This window comes from Molossus molossus, unplaced genomic scaffold (assembly GCF_014108415.1).
Source record: "Molossus molossus isolate mMolMol1 unplaced genomic scaffold, mMolMol1.p scaffold_m16_p_12, whole genome shotgun sequence".
Lineage (NCBI taxonomy): Eukaryota > Metazoa > Chordata > Mammalia > Chiroptera > Molossidae > Molossus > Molossus molossus.
The window spans coordinates 23,448,304-23,474,522 of record NW_023425347.1 but is presented as its reverse complement, the minus strand read 5'-3'; the positions used below and the strand labels follow the sequence as shown (position 1 = coordinate 23,474,522).

The following is a 26,219-nucleotide window of genomic DNA, read 5'->3' as shown; positions in this document are numbered from 1 at the left end:
CAATTCTATGCACTATCCCACATTTTTAATACCCCCAAAGCAGCAGAAATTGCTTTAATTCTTACAAACTATAAAGAGCTCAGTGACTGAAAGGTCAGTGGTAGCAACTTGAAATTTCAATGGCCCTTCATATGAAAACGTGTTTGAGGGTTGTCATGGATTTTTCATCATTGAGACTAAATTTTACTTTGTCTTGTGGCAAATACTTACATTTCCTGATATGACAGTGTAGGGAGTAAAAAGGGAAAGTTTCTGTCATTCCTAAACAATAAAAGATAAAATTAAACGAATGCTTTGAAAAAAATTCCACCATATGCTGTGCTCCCTGAAGCCCGGTGCAGCATTAAGAGTCAGGAGCAGAGGGTGGAGCTGGATGGAAATTACACAACCCAGTCACTGTGTGCTCTGTTCTATAACTTATCTAGCTGGGGAAGTTTATCATTAGTCAAGCCACAGCCTTTTACCTAATAATAAACTTTTGCGTGCACACATTCAAAACAAGAACTTCACCTAAACCTACTAGGGTCTCCTGGGAACAAACAAATGAATTCCAGGGTGAGTGGGACTCTGGAATGAGTGAGAGACAGCAGGTCACCCAGTGACAAGGTTCCACCCAGAAGCAATGATCCTGGGGCTCCTGGAATCCTAAAAACTGTTCAGTGTGTGAAAGATGAACAACAGGCTTACATATTTTAATGAGAACTTTATTCCAGGGAGCTTAAATGTATATAACAGGACCACTAATTATGGATCCTGCTAGTACTGCCTTCTCATGCTGGAGGCAAATGGGCAGCTCTTGTGACTCACAGGTGTCTAGAAAAGGGTGGAGTTGTTTGCCAATTTTCAGGGCTGAAAAAGTTATTCCAGGAATCTTTCTAATTCTATCAGACCTACCAGGGGTGGGGATGGTAAGGAAGCTCCTAATCTTTAAATCTCTCAGCATAAGTTCTTGGGCTGGGTGGGGAGCAGCATGGGGGAGGAGCTGACTGGAGGCAAAGAAGTTAGGCAGGAGGGTAACATTTATGAACACAGCCATGCTTTAAGATCGAAATCTTCAAAAATCTACCTATCTATCATGACAATGGACAATTTGAGATCAAAAAGAAAATAAATAAAACTTGGGAACAGCAAAAATAATATAAAAGCTGCTCCAATAAATACAATCAAAGGTAATTCAACATTTTTTTTTTTTTTTTTTTTTTTTGCTTTCCTGCATGTTCCTCCAATTTACATAGCTTTCCAATCACAGATTTCTGCCCTTAGGAGTAGACAGGATGTGATGTGAGTTATCTTTACTCTCTAAGGTAGATTTCAAATATATTATTTTACCAAAGATCTTTTTCTATTATTATAACTTCAGTATTTATTAAACTTTATTAGAGTTAGCTGTATACAGGAAAACCTTAGAGATATTGTGAGTTCAGTGCAGTTTATTTGCAATAAAGTGAATCATAATATTTTTGCTGCTGGAAGGGCTTGCCTTCAATTTGTAAAAAATGCAACATCTATGAAACGTAATAAATTGAAGCGCAGCAAAACAAGGTATACCTATACCTATTTCTGTATCTCTTTCTACTTAGGTTGTGATCACCTTGAGGCAGTGGTTATTCTATTACCACAGATATTCTTTCAGTAATTACTGTGCCTGGCCTACAGAAAGTACTCAGTATTTGTGGAGTTAAACTGAGTTTTATACATTGAAGAACAGGACATGGATCTCTTTCTAAAAACTACTACAATCATCACTGGTATGATCTGTGGGTGCTGGCCCAGTATCCATTCCCCCCCTCTTCTTATGAACAGAATCCCAATTTTACTGGGAAGTATGTGCCAAGCTAAAAACTCCACTTTCCTGTCCTTTGCAGCTTGAGGAAGCATGAAACAGTTCTGCCCAATGAGAGGAAGGCATACATTACTGGGAGGGGCTTCCAAGGAAGCTATCCACTCCTGATAGAAAAGGCACAGGATTCCGCTGATAGAAGCCCGTGGTCCTTTACCCCTCCTCCTTTCTCCTTGTCTGCAACACTGAACGGTAGAGCCATCTCGAGGTTATGAGGATGACATGAACACACACTAAGGTTAGCAGAACTGTGTGCCTGTTAGTATTTCTAAGGTTCTGTTCCAGCTTCTGAATTTCTGTTAAGTGAGGAAAAAATATACACCATTTGGTTGTCACTATCACTGGTTTATGTGGCTGACAGCAGAGCGTAGTTCCTGGCTTTTAAAGAATTAGTTGAAAGATGATGAGGTTAGTGGGTTTGAGTTTAGTACTCTTCCCCACTCTTAAGAGTAAAGGAGAAACGGCAAAACATGGTGAAAAGACAGTACCTGCCTCATTCCCACTCACCACCCTTTTCTAGGGGCCAACGCAAATCATTAAACTCACACAGAGCTCACCTAATGAGTATCACTCCCAATCTCATTTCCATCTCTGTGGCTAGAGTGTAATAATAAAGTATATACTAACGTTTCCAAAAACAAGTTCTTTTGAAAAAATTTTCTGGAGATTTTAATGTGATACCTAGACCTCTGTTATCCAATATGTTCAGGGAACAAGTTAAAGGTATATGGGATTCTTTACTGCAGGGCTTCTCAAGGCTTTTAGCACTGTGAACGTCCAAAGGGAGTTATACAAGTCGCCCTTCTCAAAATTATGTTCTTCCCAAAGCCACCTGAGGAACCAGTATTTCACAAAAATGCTTTGAGAAACACTGAGGTGAAAATGGCACATGCCCCAAAAGATGTGGCAACTGGACCCCAATGAGCAGATTTTTGCCCTGTCCTTAATGGGTCTCTCACATTAAATGTAAAGACATTTGTTCAGATTTTTTCCCCCACATAGTTGGATCCTGCAATGTACAAGTGGTAAATCAGCAAGAACTCCTGCCCGTCCTTGAATAATGAACAGAAGCAAGCCATTTTTATATTCTCCCTAGGTACAAGTTCATTCAGGTAATACCCAATTAAATGAGGCTTCCAAGAGGAAATGAACAAGAGTTATGAAAAGTCCTCAAGAAGAAGGAAAGGAGGACGGAGTCACATGAAACATTAGAAACATTAAGCTTATAAGTTATTGTATTATTACAAATTACCTAGGAGAATCCTGGGAGTATCACATTAATATCTCTACAAGTTCACGGGAACCCGTTTTTGGAGATGTTTAGCATATACTTTATTATTAATCACAGTAATTGAAATGGAAGTGAGACTGGGGAAGATCCTCATTCGATGAGAACTGTTTGCATTTAAGGACTGGCCACCGCTGAGATTAAAATGGAACCATTTCAATGGCATTCCTCGGGGCACTGGAGAGAGTGCTCCAAGCTCTAACTGAGTTCTCGAGGGAGCTGAGCCAGCCAGACTCCAGTAGAAAGGGAAGCTTTCCCCATTCCACTCTCAATAGCCAGGTGGAGCAGCAGACTGATTTTTCAGATGCACTGCACTGCCTGGGAAAGATGGTCTACAGACCACCATACCTATCCGACCCTGAACAGGCCGTGGCGGTGCAGTCACACAGCGCCTTAGTTCTCGAAAAGAAGGAATAATGTGTGTTTTAAAGCTCTTAAGAGCTTACGGAGAGATGAAGCTCCTAAATCCACGGCCCATTAAGCACACACTAATGTCCGTGTGATGTCCCTGACAGGTCTGCTTAAGAAGATTATTAATGGTCCATCAAAAGAAGCCCAAATAGGAAGCCAAGAGAAAGCTTGGGAAACATCACAGATTTCTTTAATTTTAGCACTCAACTGGGTACTGATTTTAAGGCTTAAAATGCCATTGGTGGAACCAACAGGCAGCAGTTTCAATTTACTGTATTATTTTACTTTATTAGTACACACTTATATAGAGTTTACTATGTGTTAGGCACTGTTGTAAGTACTTTATAAGGAACTATTTTTTTTATACATTGTTATTGATTTTTTAGAGGGATAGGAAGGGAGAGAGAGAGAAACATTGATGTGAGAGAGAAACATGGATCAGCTGCCTCCTGTCTGCCCCCTACTGGGGATCGAGCCCCAAACCCGGGCATGTGCCCTGACCAGGAATTAAACCAGGACCTCTCAGTCCATGGGACGACACTCAATCCACTGAGTCACACCGACCAGGCACAAGTAACTAATTTAATCCTTATAACAGCCCTAGTCATAGGGTTGTTTCCTCATCCACATTTTACAGATGAGGAAACTGAGGTATGGGCGGTCATAAGGCTCTTTCTATAACTAAGAAATTGCAGTGGTTCCTCTAGAAGCCCCTGAACCCTCCAGCTGTGCTGTCACCCGTGTCCCACTGCACCCTGTGTCTGTGGCACTTAACGTACTAGTGCTGCCCTTCAAAGGGCTCCCTTCCCCACTGGACTTTGAACTCCCTGAGGCCAGGGTCCCACCTTACCCATCCACCCCTGTGTTTTTACGCACAGTGTTAAACACACATTTGCAAAATGGATAAAAAAAGTACAGCTCCATATACAGTGATACCTCGGTTCTCGAACATAATTCGTTCCAGGAGGATGGTCGAGAACCAAATTGTTCGAAAACCGAAGCAATGAAACCAATAGGAAATAATGGAAACTGGATTAATTCGTTCCAAGCCCCAGAAAATGCCTATTTACTGGCCTAATTTGTATATAATATGTAGAAAAACATAAGTCTCAACAAGAAATAAAAGTGTACAGTATGTCTAAGGGTTAAATTCAGTGTAAAGCGTGACTCTCTCCACAAAGCGTGACTCTCTCTCTGCACTCACACTGATGACGCAAGCAAGGCACGCTGGGCCGAATGAACGCCATTCGGCTCAACTCGGCTCATCTCGGAAGTTCGAGTTCCAAATATTTGTTCGGATTCCGAGACAAAAGTTTCTCGAATCTCCTGGTCGAATACCGATTTGGTCGAAATTCGAGGCGTTCGAGAACCGAGGTATCACTGTATTTAATCCGTAACCCTTGGGACTACATGTGTCTTAAAATCAGAATATCTGGACACTGTACATGACCGCCAGTGGGATCTAGACAGTACTCCATAGTAAAATACATGAATAATTCCACAGTTAAAGTTATAAATATCCACATTAAGTAAGTAAATAAAGGCTGTAAATATAGATAAAGATTAGAGATCCCTTATGAGAGTCTAGGTGAAGGTTTACTAACAAATGTGCTATGAAGGAAAAAAAGTTCTTGGTTTTCAGACCTTTCTGGGCTTTAGAATCACAGGTATGGGACTGTGAGTCGCTATTTCTATGAAGGCCTCTGAGAGGGCTGTGCAGATATTGCAGTACTCTCTTAGGATGAAAGAAATGCCCCCATTCATTCAGTTACTACGCACCAATGACCATGCCGAGAACTTGGAGGATGCCTACCTGGTGGAGACCTGGATCCACAGTGGTCTCCCAGTGCATATGCACCAACTCGGGAGATGAGAGATGTGAGGAGGAAAGGAAATAGCCCTGGACTAAGGTTCAGGAGAAAGGGTTCAGAAGGAGTTCCACTCCATTCCAGCCAGTTATTTTGGGGAAAGCACAAAACCAACTTGGCAGACCTCCACAGGCTGGGAAAGGTGTCATAAAAAATAGTTCCATGCTCAAATGCTGGGTTATACTGCATTTCTCAACATTATCCAGTAAAAAAACTTCCTTCCTTTCACTTTTTCACATGAAGTAACTTACTGTTGTCCTAAACTATGCGCTCCTCAGGGAGGCAATCATGCTGTAACAAGTAACCATAAATGGCGAGGCTTAAAACAACACAAGTTCATTATCTTACAGTGCTTGTGACCATAGGCTGCCCGCATTCCATGGCCCATGGACCCTTCCTCCATCTCCAAGCAAGCGATGGCCACTGAAGTCTTTCTCACCCTGCATCAGTCTGACTCTGACTGTGGTTCTCCGATCTTCCTCTTTCACTTCTATGGAGCTTTGTGATCACATGGGGCCCACCTGGATAACCTCCCTATCTCAAACTCTTAAAAACCACATTTGCAAAATCCCTTTGCCTTGTAAGGTAACATATGTGCAAGTGTTGGGAATTGGGATGTGACATGTTTGGGGGAGGCAGTGAGGGAGTATTTTGTTGACAACAATATCTAAATTCCTTTTGCATCCTCAGCATCTACTGCCGTGCCAGACACATAGCAGAGGCTTAAAATGTCTGTGTGGCTTCATTCATATTACTTAAATGTCTCCAAGCATCTGTTTCCTCTGTCTTAAACAGAGATTAAAAGAAAAAAAAAATACTTGGTATGAGCCTCACATGAAATAATGAAGGTGAAAGTGGTCTGAAAACTATGAAGAAACGTAAACATGATGATTATATCCCACGGACTAGCAGCAGGGGATACACACATCCATTTGTGAAAGAGCTGTACATAATAAGGAAAGACAGTAGGAAGCTAAGAGAATTCCATTCAACTCAATAAGTGATTATGAAAAAGGGCCAGTTGCTGGAGGATCAAAACCATGTTATCGTGTGGCCTTGAAGTAGTCCATCTTGGGACACTACATAATTTAGTGTCCAAATTTAAGGAGGCAATGATAATATTTACTCTGAGAGAAAAGTATCAATCAGAACCTTTTTCAGGCAAACAGAACACATGGTCACCCCAAGTATAGCACAGTGGTGAGCCTGGGCTCTGGAGCCAGACTGCCTGTAACCAAATCCAAGATCCACTCTTAGAGCTTGTGACTCTGGACACATTATGGAACTGCGCTCTGCCTTGGTTTCCTCATCTGCAAAATGGAGTAACAGACCCCTTTTACAAATGCTGATGTGAGGATCAGATGAGTTACGACACAGAGCACTCAGAATAACACCTGGCACATTGCAAGAAGTCAGTAGCAGTCGGTGATCATTACACATCAAGGCCATACTCTGAAGTCCCACAGATTCACAGCACAGAATCTCCAGTGTCTACCACAATCCCAGCCAGCAGGCCAGGGGAGGGCACAGCTCAGCACCAGTAAACAAGTCTCCAGGACCAGCGACAGTCTTTTCTTTGGTGCCTGCTCCCTCACACTCACATTTCTGCTTTCCCACCCTGGTTCCTGAGCTCACTTTGAAGGGCAGAGCTGTAATATCAGCCTGGGCCCCTACAATGATTTGTCACGAAATATCGCAAAATCCTTTGTTATTAGAGCGGGAGACAGGGTGATTGGAAGAGCAACTCCCTAAAGCAGCAGTCTTTGCAGTGAGTGTGCCTGTGTCCATTTGAGAGGGGGTGATATTTTATTGCTAAGTTTAAACTTGTGTAATACTAAAATTCTAATCTAACAATATTTTAAAATGCAAGCTGCACAAACATGTTCCTAAATATATTACCTCTTGTCACCTTCTGTCCTAAACAAAACCCCAAGTTATATGTTGCAAGACAAAATATTACAAGTACAAACTAAACTGCTTTCTGTTGAACTTGGAGTAAGGATAACGATCATACTGTTTATATGCATTATAAGAACAGTAGTTACAAAAATTAATGTTATTCAGTGCGTATACATGCCAGGCATTGTTCTAAGCACATTATGGGCACTTAATCCCAAACAATTCTGTGAAGGAGATACAGTTATCCCCATTTTACAGATGAGAAAAATGAAGCACAGAGAGGTGAACTCACCTGCCTATCACACACACACACATATAGATATAGATATATATCTAGTAAGTGGTGGAGACAGGACTGACTTCAAGCAGTCTGGCTTGAGTACACCCTCTAAAATGCAAACTCCATTCCCTCTCATGCTGGAAAGCAGAGACTCTTCCTCGTGTACACCAGGAGCCACCTGGAACCACACTCCCGGGAGAACAAGTCCTTCGTTGTCTGTGCCTTTGCTGCACGCTCCATATAGAATGCCTTTTTCTCCTCTGTCTACCTGGCAAACTCCTACACATCCTGCACCACCCTGCTTCCAGACTTCACGGTGTCACTGGGCACACTGTATGCACTCAAGGCAATAGTGGGATTTCAGTGTGGCAGTGATTCAATAACTGTTAAGTTTTTTTTGTTGCTTTTTTAAGTATTGATATTTAAATAGTATTAGCCTTACAAAGAGATTCAAAGCAGATTTTCTCTTCAGAGTAAGCTCCCTGAGTTAATTTACTATATTTTATTTGTGAAAGTGTGATTTACATTTACCGAAGACTACATTATGTACAATGCTACACTAAATATTTGTAGAATGTTTGAGCAGGGCTGCACCACGTCGCTTAGATAACTTCTGTATCTCAATAGGGGCACACTGTTGTCTTTCCTCGACCCGGTTTCATTAAACATGGGATAGACTCCGAACTACCCATGATCAGAGTCATTGGACCCCTTATGTCACAAGTCCCCCAGATACACAGGACACTGGAGGTGATGCTCCAGGTGAGCACAGCCACCTTACTTGTTAATGTTGCTGCCTTCTTTCAGTCGCTCTCCTGCGGCTCCAGTTTTGGACACTCTTTCGCTACCAGCCAGGTCTACCAAGCTGACCTTACTGACTTTCTCTCCAGAGTTCTAGTGGTAGGACACAAGAGAGAAACAACACACATGAATGCCAAAACCACACAGATCTCTACATCTCTGTCAGCACTATAACTGAGAGCAACCCAAGCAGCCATCCACTACAAAGGGGCAAGCTTCCCAAGATTTGAAATGGTAAGAAGGGTTATTTGGATGTGAAATTTCACAGTCAAAATTTGAATTGGTGGGGCAGGGCAGCATTTTGTTTGGCTGCTGCGAAGCAAGTACACGTGGCTTGCCCGAAAACAGCCAGGATGCTGGAGACTTTAGGTGCTTACGAGGAAATACTAGGACAGGAGGATTCCTGTGCATTCAGGTCCAACCCCTCTGCTTTGAGAAAGCGCTCTTTAGGCTAACTGCTGTGGTTTCCTCTTTAATATCCCTTAATGACAATGAGGTAGATTCAGCTGCTTTGAGGGGAATTTAAGTATGAAAGAATACATATTAAAAGCTGTCTGATGACATCATCATGCTCTTTAGGGAGTTCACACAAGAAATTCAATTATATATTAAGGAAGACCTAAGAAATTAAATGATTTAAGCAAGGTAGCTCATCTAGTAAGAGCCAGCACAAAATTCTCAGCAGCTGAACCCAAACACATCACCCATGAACATATTGTGAGGTCTTTTACTGCCAACAAAGGGTCTGCCCAGTCCCTCACCCCAGACTGCAAGTCATAAAGTGTCTGTGTGATTATGATGTTGAACACGGCATGGGAGCGGCTACTCTCTTCATTCATGTTGGTGGCAGCTACCGTCCGAGACTTATTTCCCTCAGACATCAATGACTCAATATCCTAGAGGCAAAGCATAAGGAAAATATTATAAGCGAAAACATATGAACACAGTCCTGCCCACCAGGTGTGTGTATTAATTATGATCCTCTGACGCGTTTGCCACCGCCCTCCCATAAAAACCTCCTGCCCCTCCTTCACTGAGCAAGGTTCAGTGTCCACCTCCCTTGGTGCTTTTGAGTGTATGAAATGTATGCCCCATTCTTTCTCACCCGCAATTGTCTTCTCTCTCTGTTAACTACCTATGTTTTCCTTTGCAAGTTCCTAGGGAAGAAAAGAGCTAATATCTACTGAGCACTCCAGATACTCAGTAATGGTGATCACCTTATTCTATTCTAACTCTCTGGGCTTGACAACTCTGTGTAGCTATCTACTGCTCACTTATTTGCCTCTGCCCTCCAACACCATGGCTCGCCAGGGAATGTTCCTTATTCACCTTTGTACACCTGCCTTACAACACCTGGAACCTATGGATTCTTATACAGTGTTTGATGAATGAACCTTATAAAGAAAGTATTCTCTGCCCTGGCCGGTTTTGGCTCAGTGCTTAGAGCATCAGGCCCTCCAACCCCAGACCAAAGGATCACGGGTTTGATTCCCGATCAAGGGCCCATACCTAGATTGCAGGTTTGATCCCCGGCCCTGGTCAGGGTTGTGCAGGAGGCAACCAATCAATGTGTCTCTTTCTCATTGATGTCTCTCTCTCCCTCCCTTCCACTCTCCAAAAAAAAACAAAATAAGGAAAGTATTCTCATGATTTTACACACAAGAACACTGAAGCTCACAGAGCCATCACTCCAATAAGTCTAGTACTCATTTGAAAACTGTGTTTAAATGGCTACAGAGTTAGCTCCTGGATTAATTTTGGCTGTACTGAGGGTGATTGGACAGCCGCAACACAGAGATAGCACTGTAACAGCCACAGACAGCAGGTTGTGTGATGAGATTTCCAAAGCAATGACAGTAAAACCAGCAGTGAAACATCAAGTCAGGAAATAAGAAGGCATAAACATCAAGAAGTAGGAAAATGGAGAGAGGACTGATTCAGGACAATAGAAGAAACAGGAGAGTGAAAAGTAATGCAAGCTGGCAGGGGACCCTATCAAAGAGAAGAGGTTGAATGAACTAGAATACTCTTCACATCTGTCCAGAGAGACGTCGCTAGTGACCTGATGTAGAACAGTGTCAACAGAGCGGTACCAGGGAAAACATTTAGCTCAAATGCTGAGCTTCTCAGCCGCACCGTGAAACCTTTGCAACAACGTAGGCTGAAGAGGTGATTAAAGGCCCTTTTTTCTGTTTGGGGTTTTGGAGACCATGAATGGTATCAATATGCAATAAAGCATTCACACTAAAATATATTCAACATCACTTACATGCTTTAATTTACTGTCAGTTATTTAATGACATTAAAAAAAATTACACTTACCTCAAAACTAGTGACAGCCAGTTGGGATAAACCATCTACATACGGTCCCAAAACTTTATGCTCTCGAACTTTAAGAGACTGTCTACTCCTTTCGGAGGGGAAAAAAAAAGAAATAAATGAATCAGACAAAACTTGTAAGATGGCAGTTTCGAAATAATTTTTTAAATAAAAAAATATTCTAAAGCTACTTTATTTAGATCAGCAAGACAGCATTCATTATGAAAAATGTCTTTTATACTATGACTTCTACTTAAACTAACTTACTGTTTAAAAATGTCTATCTCCACTCACCAACTAAACAGCCGGCACACAGAACACTAGGCTGGGCCAACTTGCTTTAGTGAATGAACTTGTTTGACACAGGAGGGAAAAAAAAAGAAAACAAAACAAAGCAAAGAACATTCCAGAATGGAACTGACCAACTTAAGGCTATTTTATAAATAAGCACATTCTCAGTATATAATATGAAGCTGGGATCAAGCAGCAAAGAATATTAAAGTATTTCTGTTTTATTTTTAATTTACTTTCCCAAGTCCGTATTGATTTATGTTGCTTCGATGCTGACAATTTCACATAGAAAGTGAGATTACAGCAGTTACTTGTAGTTACTGATATTTATCCTGCATTCAGAATTGGCTCAGCTGGTGAAGATTTTAGGGCCCTTTTGATTTTTTTAAATGGCAAACCTGGTGTGGTACCCATTTGGACAGTGTATCAATAGATAATTGAGATGTAAAGCAAAGCGACACAGATTATTACCCGACTGTACATGTCACCTTTCTCATGGCATCAGATATTAATCACCTTTCAAATCAAGAATCAAAGGTTGGCATCATTCAAGTGTGGAAAAGGGGACCTAAAAACCACTGAGTGCTTCCCCAGTCGTGGCATTGTTCTCTAAGAACTTTTCGGTTATCCCATTTAATCTTACAACCTTACAAAATAGGTTTTACTAACTTTAAGAACAAAAAATCCAATGTGACCATGAGTAATTCTGCTGTACTCTAAACAGGGCAGACCAAATGCATGTCTTTATGAAAGCTACTTTGATGCACACGGATCTAGAACTCAGCTCACTCTGCTTGCATAACCAGAGAATCTTTAATGATATTCATGAGCAAGAAAAAGTAAATTTAGCACAATATCAAGTGCCTATGAGGACTTTAATATCCGGCATTCCTGTACACTGCTGCTGGGGGTATAAACTGGTACAACCCCTCGGACAACAGTCTGGCAGTACCAAATAAAGATGAACATTCCATTTCTTTTGACCTACAATTCCCCCTACATGTATTCCCTAGAAACTCCTGCATTTGTACACCAGCAAAACTGTACAAGCCCTGCCTACGTGGCTCAGTGGTTGAGCATCGATTCATGCACCAAGAGGTCGCCGGTTCGTTTCCCGGTCAGGGCACATGCCCAGGTTGTGGGTCTGATCCCCAGTGGGGGACATGCAGGAGGCAGCCAATCAATATTCTTGCTCATTGATGTTTCCATCTCTCTCTCCCTCTCCATTCCTTTCTCTCTAAAATAAATAAAAAAAAGAATGCTCAGAGCAGTAATGAAGTGGTAAAAGGAGGAAACCACACAATGACAGGAGGTGGGATAAGTAACTGATGGTATAATCATACTATGGAATACTAAAGAGCAGTAAAAACTAATGCATTGTTACTTCATATATCAGAATGAATGATTAATTGAGGGGGAAATATAAGTTAACAAAGTACACAAATAGCTATGATGTCACTTATACACACAAAAATAATGTGTTTAATAATATGTAAAATAATGTGTTTACTCTAAAGAGAAGGAAGATAACAAAAAACAGAAAAGTCATAATAGCAGTTACTTTGGGGTGGGGTAGGAAACAGAATGGGATCCAAGAGAAACATATAGGAGGCTTCAAAACTACTGGTCATGTTCCATTTATTAAAAACCATGGTGAGTAGGGCCATCTTTGATTTTATTATTCATTATACCTTACATGTATCATAAATGTTCTTTCATATGCATTAAATAGTTCACAACTTTAAAGTAAATGTAAACAATTTCTATGATTGGGTTACTTCCTTGCAACCTATAATTTGATATTATACCTTTGATTATACCCTTGATTATACAGCTGCTAAAAGCATTTAAAAATATTTTTTTAATGACAAGAGAAAGTGTTCATTATGTTACAAAAAAAATTCAGGATATTGAATTGTATTTAGAGAATGACCTCAACACACACACACACACACACACACACACAAATTTGAAATACAGGATCAAAATGCACCAAAGTATTAACTGTGGTTATTTTTCTTTTATATATATATTTATTTCTTTATTGATTTTAGAGAGAGAGGAAAGGGGAGAGAGAGACAGACAGACAGAAACATCGATAAGAGAGAACATCAACTGGCCACCTCCTGTGACCCCACTGGGGATCACAGGCCCACAACCTGGGAATGTACCCTCACCAGGAATTGAACTGGTGACCTCTTGGTGCCTGGGTTGATGCTCAACCAGTGAGCCACACTGGCCGCGCAACAGTGGTTATTTTTCAATGGACATAAACAACAGTGCAGTGAAGATTGGGGGAGGAACGCGGAGAAGGGTGCCAATGGGGAGAAAAGGAGGGACATCTGTAATACTTTCAACAATAAAGAAAAAAAATGTGGTTATTTTTGAGTGATGGGATTATAGGTCATTTTTATTTCTTCTTACATTTTGCCTATTTTCTAAATTTTATAAAAATATATCTTATTTATTTATTTGTTTATTTATTTGCTTATTTATTTATTTATTTATTTATTTATGTACATGCCCCTAACAGGAACCAAACCCAGGACTCTGGTCCACAGACTGACGCTCCAACTGCTGAGCCAAACTGGCCAGGCAAAATATATCTTATTTAAATCAGTAAAAAAATAATAATAATAAAGTAAATGGCCCTCTCCTTCTATGAATCAAACTCATCTGGCTTTTATCACCTAGTTTTTCAAAAACATAGATGCCTAGGTTTTTCCCTGGGTCTACTGAATCCTAGCCTCTGTGGGTGGGGCTCAGGTCACTATAGCCTTAAATAGCCCTCCATGTGATTCCAATGCACACAGCCTGGGAGGAGAATGACTTGCCTAAGCTGGGTGATTTCAATCCTTCAACCACTTCATATCCAATTCAGAAGTGCTGCTTTCCAACATAAATGCAAGGTCCAAGCATTTATAACTCAATTTTTATGAATAAACCATGGTGGCTAAAATAATACCAATAATAAAAACATCTTTTTAAAATGGCATATATAAGCAACTTTATACATGAATTTAGGATAAACTATGTATACTGGCCATACCAACCAGCTTTGAGAGTAGATGATTTCTCAGTAAATGAACTGAAACCACAGTAGTGACCGAGGGCTCAAATAGACATATTCAGTTGCAATTTTATCTTTAGGATCATTTTAAATTATTACCTCTAGTACAAGCTTAATTTCATCACCAACTTACTTACCCTTTGGGGTCTAAAAGATCCCGAACTTTCTCATTATAAATTTCCATATAGGATACTTCGACTTTAAAGGTCTGTGACTCATTTTGCTCCAGAGAGATCCTTTTAAATAAAGCACAACAGAGCCTTGGGATAAGGCCCAGCTGCTCAGCATTGCCCATCATGGAGAAGGATTTTCCTGAGCCTGGAGAAGAGCAAGCAGAAAGACAGGAGGGTAAAAGAGGGAGCAAAATATAATGCTTCAACCATATAAGTCGTCTACATGTATCGGTCAAGGTCACAAAGTGGACCTGGCAAACCTGGCCCCCAAACCTGAGCCTCAAACAAAAGGGCTACTATTATTTCTATTACACTCACATCCTCTAGTTTCACTCTGCTTGTGAGATCCAGAGGGCACTTCATTTACAAGTAGATGCAAACAAATATAATCACTAAAAATAGCATGTACAGTAAATAGCAACTCTACATTATCAAGTAACATTCACAGTATTTACCAAAAAATATTTTATTTGTGAAGGCACTTTGATATATATTCTCTCATATGAGTCTTATTGCCCTGAATGTGACCAGAGGCAGTATTGTTATGACTGATTGACTGATTCCCACTTTATAGTTGAAATCATGATGCCTCAGAGAGTTAATGGCTGAGACACTAGTATGGTTTTGTTTTGCTTGTTCCTAGGTTTAATGATCCATCATCAGTTCTGTATCCTAGTGAAAGTCCTCTGTATAGGAAGATACTAATTGTTTTTAAAAATAGTTTTTACGATCACATTTATACTGAGAAACTGGTAATTATTTTTCTAGTTCAAATGCAGGTTAAAACTATAATTTAGGAAAACAACATTTAACAGTTTGAAACCAGCTTTGCTCATTAACACTGAAACTACTTAATTACCAAAACTGTTGATGGTCAAAAGGAGGGTTACTTTTTATCTAATTCAGTTAAACCACAAAGGCAGAAGCATTTTTCTGTAGCTTCCCAGTGTTTTCTATTTCTGTTTTAAGAAATGCACATTTAATATTGCCTGTAAATAAAAGCAGTTCTTACCTGTCTGTCCATATGCAAAAATACAAGCATTATACCCCTGAAAGGCTTTTTCAAGAATTCCTTCCCCAAGGCACTTGAAAACCACCTCTTGACCTAAAAAACAAAAGAAAAAACTGATGTTTTTTGACATATTTATATTAATAACTAAGTTTCAGATACCAGCACTCTCTAACTCCAAAGCGCTGTTAAAAGTGAATTATTGTGTGCCTACTAGCTGTAGGGCTGTATTAAGAGCTTCATGCCTGTGATTTTATTTACCCTTCTTACCCATAGCTCAGTACCTGGATCAACTGAGGATTCTACCCACTGCTTCCTTCTAAGGCATTCCTCTAGGCATTGAGGTTTCCTTTCCATTGTTAATAGGCCATATGGAAGTATCATTTAAACTTGGTTTTGTTTCTTCTCATGAGTTAGTATTAAAATGTCATTAAACATGAATTGTCTTATTTTCCAATCTGGATCCTGAGCTTTGGATGAGTAGGAACCACACCATACATGCTTTGGTACATGCATGTACCTCTGCACTTAGCACGGGGCCAAGTACCTGCCAGGTGCCAGGAAGCTGTTCATCGCTGGTGGAGGTGATGAGTTGAACACAGACACATCTTACTTGAGTTCTCATGGGGGTGCGGGTGTTCAGGGACAAGCTCTCCTCAGTGAGCCTGTCTACAGTTTACTGCAGTTCTTAGGGAGTTCCGTCATTTAGTATAAATACTACGGTAGCATCCATAGCATCCAGCAGTAGAGTAAAAGCCTGAAAATCTTTTTAAACACTTCAGGTTGCACTTACTACCCTCTGAAATGGGTGACTTTCTGACATTCATTCTCCATGATTAAGAGAATTGAAATGATATTCTCCTTCTGCTGTGCTCTTACAGTTCTCAGAACAGTCACTGTTACAGCATTCTCCAATGGAATAAGAACCCCTGATTGATGTCAGAGACTATAATCTGTTTATCTTTATAATCCTGGTGCCCAGTACAAAATGCTTAATAAATATTTATCAAAAGAATGAGTCCATTCAACCTTTTTATCCTGCATGACAATTCTTTTTACATTTGGAAATAATGCAACATGATAAAAGCTTTGGGGTTTATGTTCTTCTTATATGCAAAGCTGGATCTGATTTTAACACTGACATATCGTGGTTGCAGAATAGAACTCTTTAAAACATGTAAACATGTGAGATGAACCAAAGAACTTATATGCATGTATGCATAACCAATGGACACAAACAACAATGCTAGGGGGGGTGGAGGGGTGGGCTGGGGTGAAAAAGGAGAAACATCTGTAACAAAAATAAACTAATAAAAATTGGAGGGAAAAAAGAAAGAAATGAAGCTCATAATATATTTGGATCTGAGCATGGTGTTACATATGTGGACTATGACAACTGAGAAGAAAAGTGTACTTTTTAATTCTTAGAATTCAAATATTTAATTATTTGCCAAAAAATGTTAGAATCAAATCTATCATATATATTTACATGAGCAAAGTGTTGAAATAAAGCAGAAATAAACTATATGTAAAAAAACAACAAAAACATGTAAACATGAAACAAGATATAATCTTTTCAACCATTAGAATGACAAAAAAAAAAAAATTTGACAACGTGGAATCTAGCTGGATTGAGGAAATAGGTATTTTCATAAACTGCTAGAAGAAAAAACAAATGCAGCCATTCAGAAAGAAAACCTCACCATACCTAAGAAAGGGAAGCTGCCCACATTCTCTGACCCACTGTGAGACATCTACCCTAGAGACACAAGAGACCCTTGTAAAGGATGATTGTGACAGTATTGTTTATAATACTGTAAGTTGGAATCAAGTTAAATGCCCATTTGTAAGGGAGTGGACATATAAAATGTGACTATTTTATATGATGTAACATTATGTCATATAAAAACAAATTTGTGTATAAACAATGCTAGAATTCAATAACAGTGAGTAAAATATGCCACGTTCAGACTGTACATGTAATGTAAAAACTTACGTCAAATTGTGTGTGTGTGTGTGAGAGAGAGAGAGAGAGAGAGAGAGAGAGAGAGAGAGAAATCTATGGGTGCTAAAGTAAAAAATATGGATTGGAAGAAAACTCACCAAATTTATATAACCTTATTTTTCTATTTCTGATTTCTAAGAACTAGCAAAGAGCCTGGTACCTAAGAGGTATTCAAAACATGCTGGTGGAATATGTGGATTTTTTTTTTTTTTTAAAGAACAACTGTAAGAGGTTTTCCTAAAAACACAGGTTTGTTGAGAGCTCTACCTAAAGATGTGTGTGTGCACACATACAGGGTGGGGCCAAAGCAGGTGTACAGTTGTGAGTACATGAACACAGAATTTATTCTTGTTCTATTACTTATTATCGTATTATTTTCCATATGAACAACTGTAAACCTACTTTGGCCCTACCCTGTATACTCTGAAGAGAATAAGGTATTGTCAAAATTATGATCCACTAAACACACTTTCAAAACTGCTTTTATGTTACAGTCTTATGCTTATGAAGAAAATATTTGACCTCCCTGTTGCTGATCCTTCATACATACCAATACGTTTTTCTCATATATTCTCTCAAAGGACCTTCCTTATGCCGTAGTTATTCCCAAGGCCCATGCCAAGAGGCCAGCATTACATCTGAAGCTGAGCCCTGTGCTGTAGAAGATGAGGAATTAAACAGCCTGAGTTCAGGCTTGAGAACTGGTTATGGTCCTCAGCCAGACGAGTGCCATTGGAAGGCATTCTGAAAGCACGGCTGTCTTGGCACTGCAGATGAATGGAGCAATCGTTTGATCAGCCACACTGGCTAGCCAGCCCCCAGGAAGGGAGGGGAGGAGGGTGGGGACAAGACTCTTTAGACTTGGCTTGGTCAAACATCCTGACCATAACGCAATTTATATTTAGTAATTTGGAAACATGCAAGAGCTTGAGTTGATGAAAAGACTGCACAGAACTATGGTCAAAGAGCTTAAGCCATGGCGACCTGAAGTCATCATCTAAAGAACTGATCCATCAGGCAGGGAAACGTAGTACTTCTGGTTTCTGATGCTGAGAGCCTAGAATGATGAGGGATTATTTTCTTGATATTCTTTCAAGGGCAAATCACAATGTTTATTTTTCCTTGGTAGGCCTTTTAAACTAAAGATTATTTGGAAGGAGGAGGAGGAGGAGGAGGAGGAGGAGGAGGAGGAGAGATGCTGTAGAACCACATAAAACAGGTGTGTGATATGACAAGTCAAAATAAAAAACCAACCAATGCAGGATGAGTATACTAAAATTACATGAAAAATAAACCAAATGATCAAAGAATTCTCAAGGATGTAAAAATATAAGAATAAACTTCAGTTTAGCCCATGTCCAAATATTGTAAATACTAAATAGAATATGAATTTGCCTACTTAATTTGTATAATATTATTTATGCTAAGAAGAGAATTAATGTTTATTAACTATTCTCTTTGTAATGCACTTTACATACTTTATATCATTGAATCCTTGCACTACCCAGGTAGAGTAGGTATGGATTGTGATCAATACGGAGACTGAGGCTCTGAAACAGTCAGTCATTTGCCCAAGATCACACTACTGGTGTGTGGCAGGGGCTGGGTCTGTCTGTACTGGCTCCTGAATGTCAAGGCTGATACCCATCCATAATCGGTGACTTACGCTGTGTGGCCCTGGAAATCAGCAGCTTCCTCCTCGGTCTCTATGTTATTTTCTACAATCTCCCAGAACTCTTCACACTGCACTATATTTTTTTCTCTACCATTGCATTGTGAGCTCTTGAAATCAGGAGTTGGTGCATCTTAGCAGAGTACCTGGCACACAGTAGGCACTTACTGAATTACTATGTGGCCACTGCTGTAAAGACTAGTGGATATTTAATTGGGGGCCCCTTTTCTCATTAATGATGACTGAGGCATCAAAATAGTGTGTGTTGAACCTAAAAAAATACCTAACTGTATAACAGGTTACACTTTGGTCAAAGTATGGCTGTTTTTGCTATTCTAATGAGCCCCTAAAGACCACAATAGTCTTTGTTACCAATAAGGCACTGGGGTGTGAATAAACATGTCAACATGCACCTATTAAATTAGTAACTATAATTTAAAAAAAATGAAATTACACTTTTACTGACATACACAGTAACCTCCTAAACCTTGAAACATAGTATGTGACTGAAAAAAATAAACTAATCTCTGATTTTCACTAAATATGTACATATGCTTTCCAAAAAGTCAAATTCTTTGAGTGAGATATTTACAGTTACATTTAACAGACAGAATATAATTCATATTTATCATATTTAATCAAGGTTTAGTTAGACGAAGAAAGGAAAATTCTGGAAAACAAAATAGACTATGAAAAAGTAGGAAACAATGATTCTGTGTTTCTGGAAAGATTTTTTTTCTCCTTTCCACCCTTAAATAACTATCTTGAAGCACAATTTATAAAGGGATAAATACAAAGAACTATTGTCATGTTCATGTATTTTTATAAATCTAAGCAAGACTGGATTCTGGAGAGACTGGAATACATTTTATATGGCTTTATGCCTTGAGGGAAATCTAGTCTCTTTTAAGACAAGAAATAATGAATAGTTCCCCACTTCTGCAAAGACACATCAACATTAACATTGTTTTATAGCTACTTAGCTTTCCACGGTATTTGTAGCTGATACAATCAGTTGTCTATTATGGATATTTAGATTAATTCCTTTTTATTTTTTCTGCACCATCCTTACATATTTACCTTTGTGCACTCTTCTGACTTTACTAGAAAAAAAAAACTCGAAAAAAATCAAATATACTAAGTTCTCTCAGTAATGCATGTGTCCTTTTTTCTATACCCTCGGCAACACCAGCAGTAATCCTTCTTCCTTGTTTTGACTAAGTCAACAGAAGAAGAAAAAATCTCCTAGTTTTGTTAGATTTAAATTTTCCTTTTTGTAGGTTATTTGCCCATTTGTATTTATTCTTTAACAAATTGGCTATGTGAGTCCTATTTGTTTTTATAAATAAATTTGTTTCATCATCAATCTTTTTACTTACTAATTTTAAAATGCTCATTATAGAGTAAGGATATTAACTTTTGGTCTATCATGTGGGGTAAATATTTTTCTCCAGTCTGTCATTTACCTTTCAGTCTTTGTCATACAAGAGCTTTTGGTCTTTCATATTCAAATATTTCATCTTTTGCTTTATAATTTCCACCTATAGTATATGTTATGCTTCCAAAATCCTTTTGGATTATTATCCCAAATTATATAGGCATTCACGCATATTTTCTTCCAGTTTTATTGTTTTTGTTTTTTACACTTTTATTTCAAACTCTACTCCTTACCCGCTGTGTAACCTTGGGCAAATTTTTGGTTTCTTCATTAGTAAAACAGGAATAATAGCTGCTACCTACTGGGTTGCCACATGATTTAATGATGCAATACAGGTAAGGCCCTTACCATAGTGCCTGCCCTTATAAGTTTGGGATATATTTTAGTTAATATCTATCATTAATATCACCCCTTAAATCTTTACTGTACTACAATTAATTTTGGTGTAGAGAAGGAGGTGAGTGATCATCTCATGTTCCTTTAAAAAGTTCCTTCACCTTGGCCGGTTTGGCTCAGTGGTTAAAGCGTCGGCCCTCAGACCAAAGTGTCTTGGGTTCGATTCTGGTCAAGGGCATGTACCTCAGTTGCGGTTCGGTCCCTGGCCCTGCTTGGGGTCGTGTGGGACACAACCAATCGATGTGTCTCTCTCACGTTGATGTTTCTCTCTCTCTCTCTTTCTCCCTCCCACTCTATCTGAAGATAAATGTTAAAATATCCTTGGGTGAGGATTAAAAAAAAAAAGTTCCTCCATCTTTCAACAATTCTGGGAGGCACTCCAATTTCAAAGATAAAAGACACCTGGTTCTTAGAAAAAAATGTTAAAGAAATAATTTAATATCATTTATTGCTATTTCTCTAGATCCCCTAGAGGTCCCACTTTTTAAATTCCACTGAGAAAGAGGGGTGTGTGTGAACAAGTGTGTGCGTGGTGGGGCAGGGTGATGGTGTGTGTGCTGGGTGTGTTGTGCGAGGGCTATGTGAGCGTTAAGAGTGTGTGTGTTTTGGGTCGTGATGACGAGAGGAAGAAGGAACAGTATCATTACTTGGGCCAAGATATGTCAACCCATGTTGTCCAGTGCAGGAAAAATATTTACCATTCTTTTATAACATTAAGATATCTCAGAAAGGTATGGGGTTGGGGGGAAAACAACAAAAATCTATTAATAAAATTGTGAACAGAAACGTAATTTTATAAAGTTTCCCTTAATTTTCTATTCCAGTGCCTTTTTAGCTGTATGACTCCCTGGCTGGGGTTATACTTCGCCAATTTTTTGGGTTTTGGGACTTTTGGGGCACTACTGGGACAATAAGAGACAACTATAAAAAAGGCCAAGCTGTCACCCAAAGCCTGAAAATGCACTGTAGACTCTATACAGCCCCCCTGTGGTCCTTAGCATGACCAACTCTCCACGACATACAAATGGTGACTACATTACACTCAGTGATAGAGAGAAAATATTAAATCTCAAAGACTCTTACAGGGTCTATTAAGGAGAGTCTGGTTCATTCAAAAGACTGAGGTTTTTGTTTTTCTGCTTTGTTCATTTCTATTTTTTAAACACAGCAGTCCCCTTTTTTCATCATAGAAAAAAACAACTTGCCAACTGCTTTAAGAAGCCAAGTTCACACAAAAAGGGAGCATTGATGCTGGCTGGTGGGAATCAAGGAATCCACAAAAGATGCACTATCCCCACCCCACATGTTTCCCGACTACAGTTCACACTTAAACCGAATGAAGTGCTGTTTGTCTAGGGGAAGGCGCACCAGCCCATAAGGGAAAGTTCAGAAGTGCTGTGGGAAGCAGGAAGATCTAGGAGGATCTGTTTCTATCCCAGACAAGCCCATTAAAGCCACAACACTGTTCAACCCAGGAGCCTTGGGGCTTTTCAGCAGAACCGACGCCAGGGAGGAGGTGGCTGCTCTGCAAGGTCCGCTCCACAGGCCCGATGCAGGGTTGCACAGGGCAAACCTGACCTCGCTTCTCAGTACCCATGACCGAGATGCCAATTTCCTCTGGGGTTTACGATTAGACTTCCTAGAACCATGTGGACAAATCTTAAAACCCAGGCATGCCCAAAGCCACCCATAGCACAATGTCAGAACAGTAGAGAGGTTCCAGTATGGAATTTCTGCAAAGTTGTAGACTGATCCACCCAGGCCTGAGTCACATATGATACAGGTCTTTGAAAAGCTAACACCCCAAGTCTCCACACTTGTGTACAATCTTCTCTACTGGGAATAGCAGCGATGGACTCAAAGCTACTAGGCATGTGCTTCAGGAGCTCAGTAACCAAAGTGATTCTCTCCCTACACCATGGCCCTGACAGCAAAGCACAGAAGAGAAATTAGGGATGGCACGGAAAATGCACCTTTCATTCACATGACTAACATCTGACTTCTGCAGAGGCACTGGGTAAAACATCAGTGGGCTATGTTCTAGGAAATGGGAGGACAAAATCGGAGGGCATACCTTGGCTTATTTGCAATTTGTGTTAAGGCAGCCTCATGTAGACTATGGTTGAATAAAACACTTGGTATGGCAACACAGGCTGGACATGACAGACACACAGAATAGTTCTCATTTTCCTAAAGTAGCTGCATGAAAGAGCACTCAAGATTTTAACATGATCAATAACTTTATTAGTTTGCACACTATCCAGTTCTCATTGTACTTTGGAAAGAAATGGTTAAGCTCAATATCTGTGATTTGGAATCCCTAGACCCGCTCATCTGTGAGGGTATTTTTCCACTTATAAACAGTACTGACAGCCACAGCGATTTTGATGAGTCTGAACTTGGCAGGTGGCCCAGCTCCAAATCAGAGCACCTGGAAGGTGCAAGAGCAGACAGGTTCCTCACACACACCTGAAGGGATGAGGCATGTACCTAACTTGGACGAGGTTTCAGTAAATCCTTCTCTCAAATGGTGCAACTCTCAGAAACGGTCACATGTGTTGACTTTACACCTGGCTTAAGTTAAATGACCAAAAACTACAGGGTTCAAATAAAGGAACTAAGGCTTCACTTGGTGACATGAGGCTTAAGTTTTAATCAATGATAGCAGTTTGCCATCAAGGGACCTGGTAAAAGGAACTTGAGAAACGAGGCCATGAGGGCAAAAGTTCCATGGTGGCATCCAAGAGCGATCAGCATTGCAGTCCCTGGGAGGCTGACTTGTGGCACGGTGTGGGTGACTCACCCAGACGGATGTTTCCACCCCAGTGACAGAGCGGGGACTGGTCATGAGCTGGCAGTGAAGCTCGGCTCCCTTTCTGCTGCCAGATGAAGTGGCTGACTCACTGAGGAGGGGGGTCAAGCTTTGGTGCCCAGGATGAAAGAAAAAAAGAAGAAAAAGCCATCTTACCTGTGAAAATTGTGTAATAGAAAGATCTGGAGTTACTCAGGAGAGCATTTCCACATAAAACAACTGCACAAGCAGCAAGCGTTCTTCATTTCTACCTGCTCACCAGTGTTTTATACTGCCTGTCTCTGACAGGGCAGCAGGCTCGACTCAACATCTCCTCTGGACTGTGGGGTGCACACTATTTACAGCACTTGAAGGGAGGGTAAGACAAAGCCCAAAGCAAACAGGCATTCAGGACTCTCAGAGCACTTCTGACAGGAGGGAGAATGCCATCGGTCTTACTCCTGGCTCAGCTCCAAGTCAGAGCACTCCAGTCAGATTTTCTGAACACAGCCTCTCTCGGGAGGAGAGGAAAGAGGAGAGCTGGGGATTGAAGTAGAACCTATAAAGTCTTCACACATCATTGCCATTGACCAAAATCTACACTGGCCACTGCTTTCAGCTCGCTCACAGCTAGCAGAGGCTCTGAACCTGTTTCCTCGTCTGTAAAAGGAGCACAATAAAATTTCTACCCAACTGGGTGTTTTGACAATAAAATGACCTGCTGCAGGTGTGGGGATGCGCACGAGGCTGGGAACTTAGTGCTCAGGACTACATTGCCTGTTGTTGTTATTATCTACCTCTCAAAATGTACTTACGTTAAATGATGTCTCTGGATGCCAATAAATATTCTAAGGAACATATGCAGACAAAGAAAGGAGGTGTGGAAGAAGGTGGGGCTGGGTGAGTGAATGAAAAGGGGCCACATACTAAACCTGACAGGCTCAGGGGAGGTCTGTATGATGGGCCTACCAAAGTAACCACATTGGATTGTCTGAACATAAAAACTGCTCACTAGACATGAGTCATGGCGGGTAGTCGCTTCCTAGGCTTGTAGCTTCCTTGACAAAGGTCAGATTTACCTTAAGTGAGCCTTTTTATTGTCTTTTTGCATCTAAGATAACATATTTCCGAAAGGTCAGAGTAATCCTGGTTCTGGGCCCCTCAGGGCACAACCTCCCACCAGAGCAGGAGATCACAGAAGGCTTCATTGTTAACTGGTTCCCCACACACGATCTCTGTGTGCTGTAAATGTCAGTTATTAACTACCAATGTAAAAGAAGTCCGTGTCTCAGTTTTACTTTTTATCCAATCCCAGAGATTTCCCCACTTTGCCTTCTCCCACCTCCCTAATCTATCACCAATGGATTTCATGTAACCCACTTACATCTCCTCCTTTGATTCTAATGTATAAAATGGCAAAACTGCCATTGTCTGGAGCATTTTCAAACTGTTGAGATTTTGCTTCTTGGCAACTGTAGTCAGTTTGGCCCAAATAAACTCAAAAAACCTCTGTACAGATTTGTACATTTCTTATGTTGACAGGGGGTGGGGGTGGGGATTGGAAAACAGAGACACATACCCACCTGCTCTTTCTAAAAAAATTAATACAACACATTCAGCAATAAAGATAAGTTTAAAAAGAAAAAAAAAATTTAAAAATTAATAATATTAACTTAGATCACTTATTTCAGAGAAATTTTTCTTAACTGGCCTTCACTTATTCAATTATCTGAATTAATCAATATCCTCTCTTCCATCTGTAAAGTACACTGACGCATGCCTACTGTGTGCAAAATCACCCAGCTGCGAGACCGCTCTCTGGACCCCACCAGCTGAATTACGTGCTTACAAAGGGTCAGTTGTGTTTGCTCCTAAATTGGTTTATGTTGAGTGTACTTCTCTGTAATTAATACCATTTAATTAACAAATGCAAAAAGAGAATTGCTAGAAAATTAAGTGGAATGCTTAGGAACAAGATGATAAAGGTGAGTCACTAAAAGACTTGTCAAATGGGATGTAGGTGAGACAACTTGTAAAAGCCTATATCAAAAAAACTCGAGAAGGATTTTGCAGTCAGATAGTTTCACAAATGTCTTTTAAGATGGCGTGCACTGTTTATACTGAATTTCTCCTTTAAAAACTTTTCAAATACTCAATCACCACAGCTTCTCACAACTACGATTTTTATAAACCTAACAGCTAATCATTACCTGGTACTTACTCTGTGCATACCACTTGCTGAGTGCTTCATACCTACTTGAATAGTAAAATAATCAATACAATATGCTAAAACGACTATTTTGGAACTCTGCTAAAAACATCGGTTCTATTTGAGCTACTGTCAACTTTTAGAATGTAAATTATGACACACAGTTAAATATTTTTAGAATGTAAATTTTGATGCAGTTAAACAATGTGACACAGAAAGCACTTCTATCTCTGAGCACATAAAATCTGCCCTCATGGGAACAGAAGCAAACGTGCTGCTCTCCCCCTCTCCCCACAGCAGCAGTCCAGGTGGGAGGCACTCCGCGGTCCCTCACCGTATAAAGCAACGCTAGCAGAAGTGCCACCTTTCTCCTGGACTGCAGGGTATTAACTATGCCTGAAAACACATGGCTTCAGCAAATTTGAGCAACATGCCATATGATGAGAACTGTTATATCAT

The 26,219-nt window shown here is 40.1% G+C and overlaps 1 protein-coding gene across 3 annotated transcripts in view; it reads right to left on the bottom strand.

The window, feature by feature from the left end:
- The window catches only part of KIF13A (kinesin family member 13A), a 208,697-nt gene that overhangs the window by 69,671 nt on the left and 112,807 nt on the right, over positions 1-26,219 (bottom strand). For all 3 annotated transcript variants that reach the window (XM_036255370.1, XM_036255369.1, XM_036255371.1), the window contains 5 exons: positions 15,253-15,345; positions 14,205-14,385; positions 10,710-10,797; positions 9,149-9,283; positions 8,368-8,480 (listed from right to left, as the gene is read on the bottom strand). In XM_036255370.1, coding sequence (XP_036111263.1) covers positions 8,368-8,480; positions 9,149-9,283; positions 10,710-10,797; positions 14,205-14,385; positions 15,253-15,345 — 610 coding nt within the window. The remainder of the gene's footprint in view (positions 1-8,367; positions 8,481-9,148; positions 9,284-10,709; positions 10,798-14,204; positions 14,386-15,252; positions 15,346-26,219) is intronic.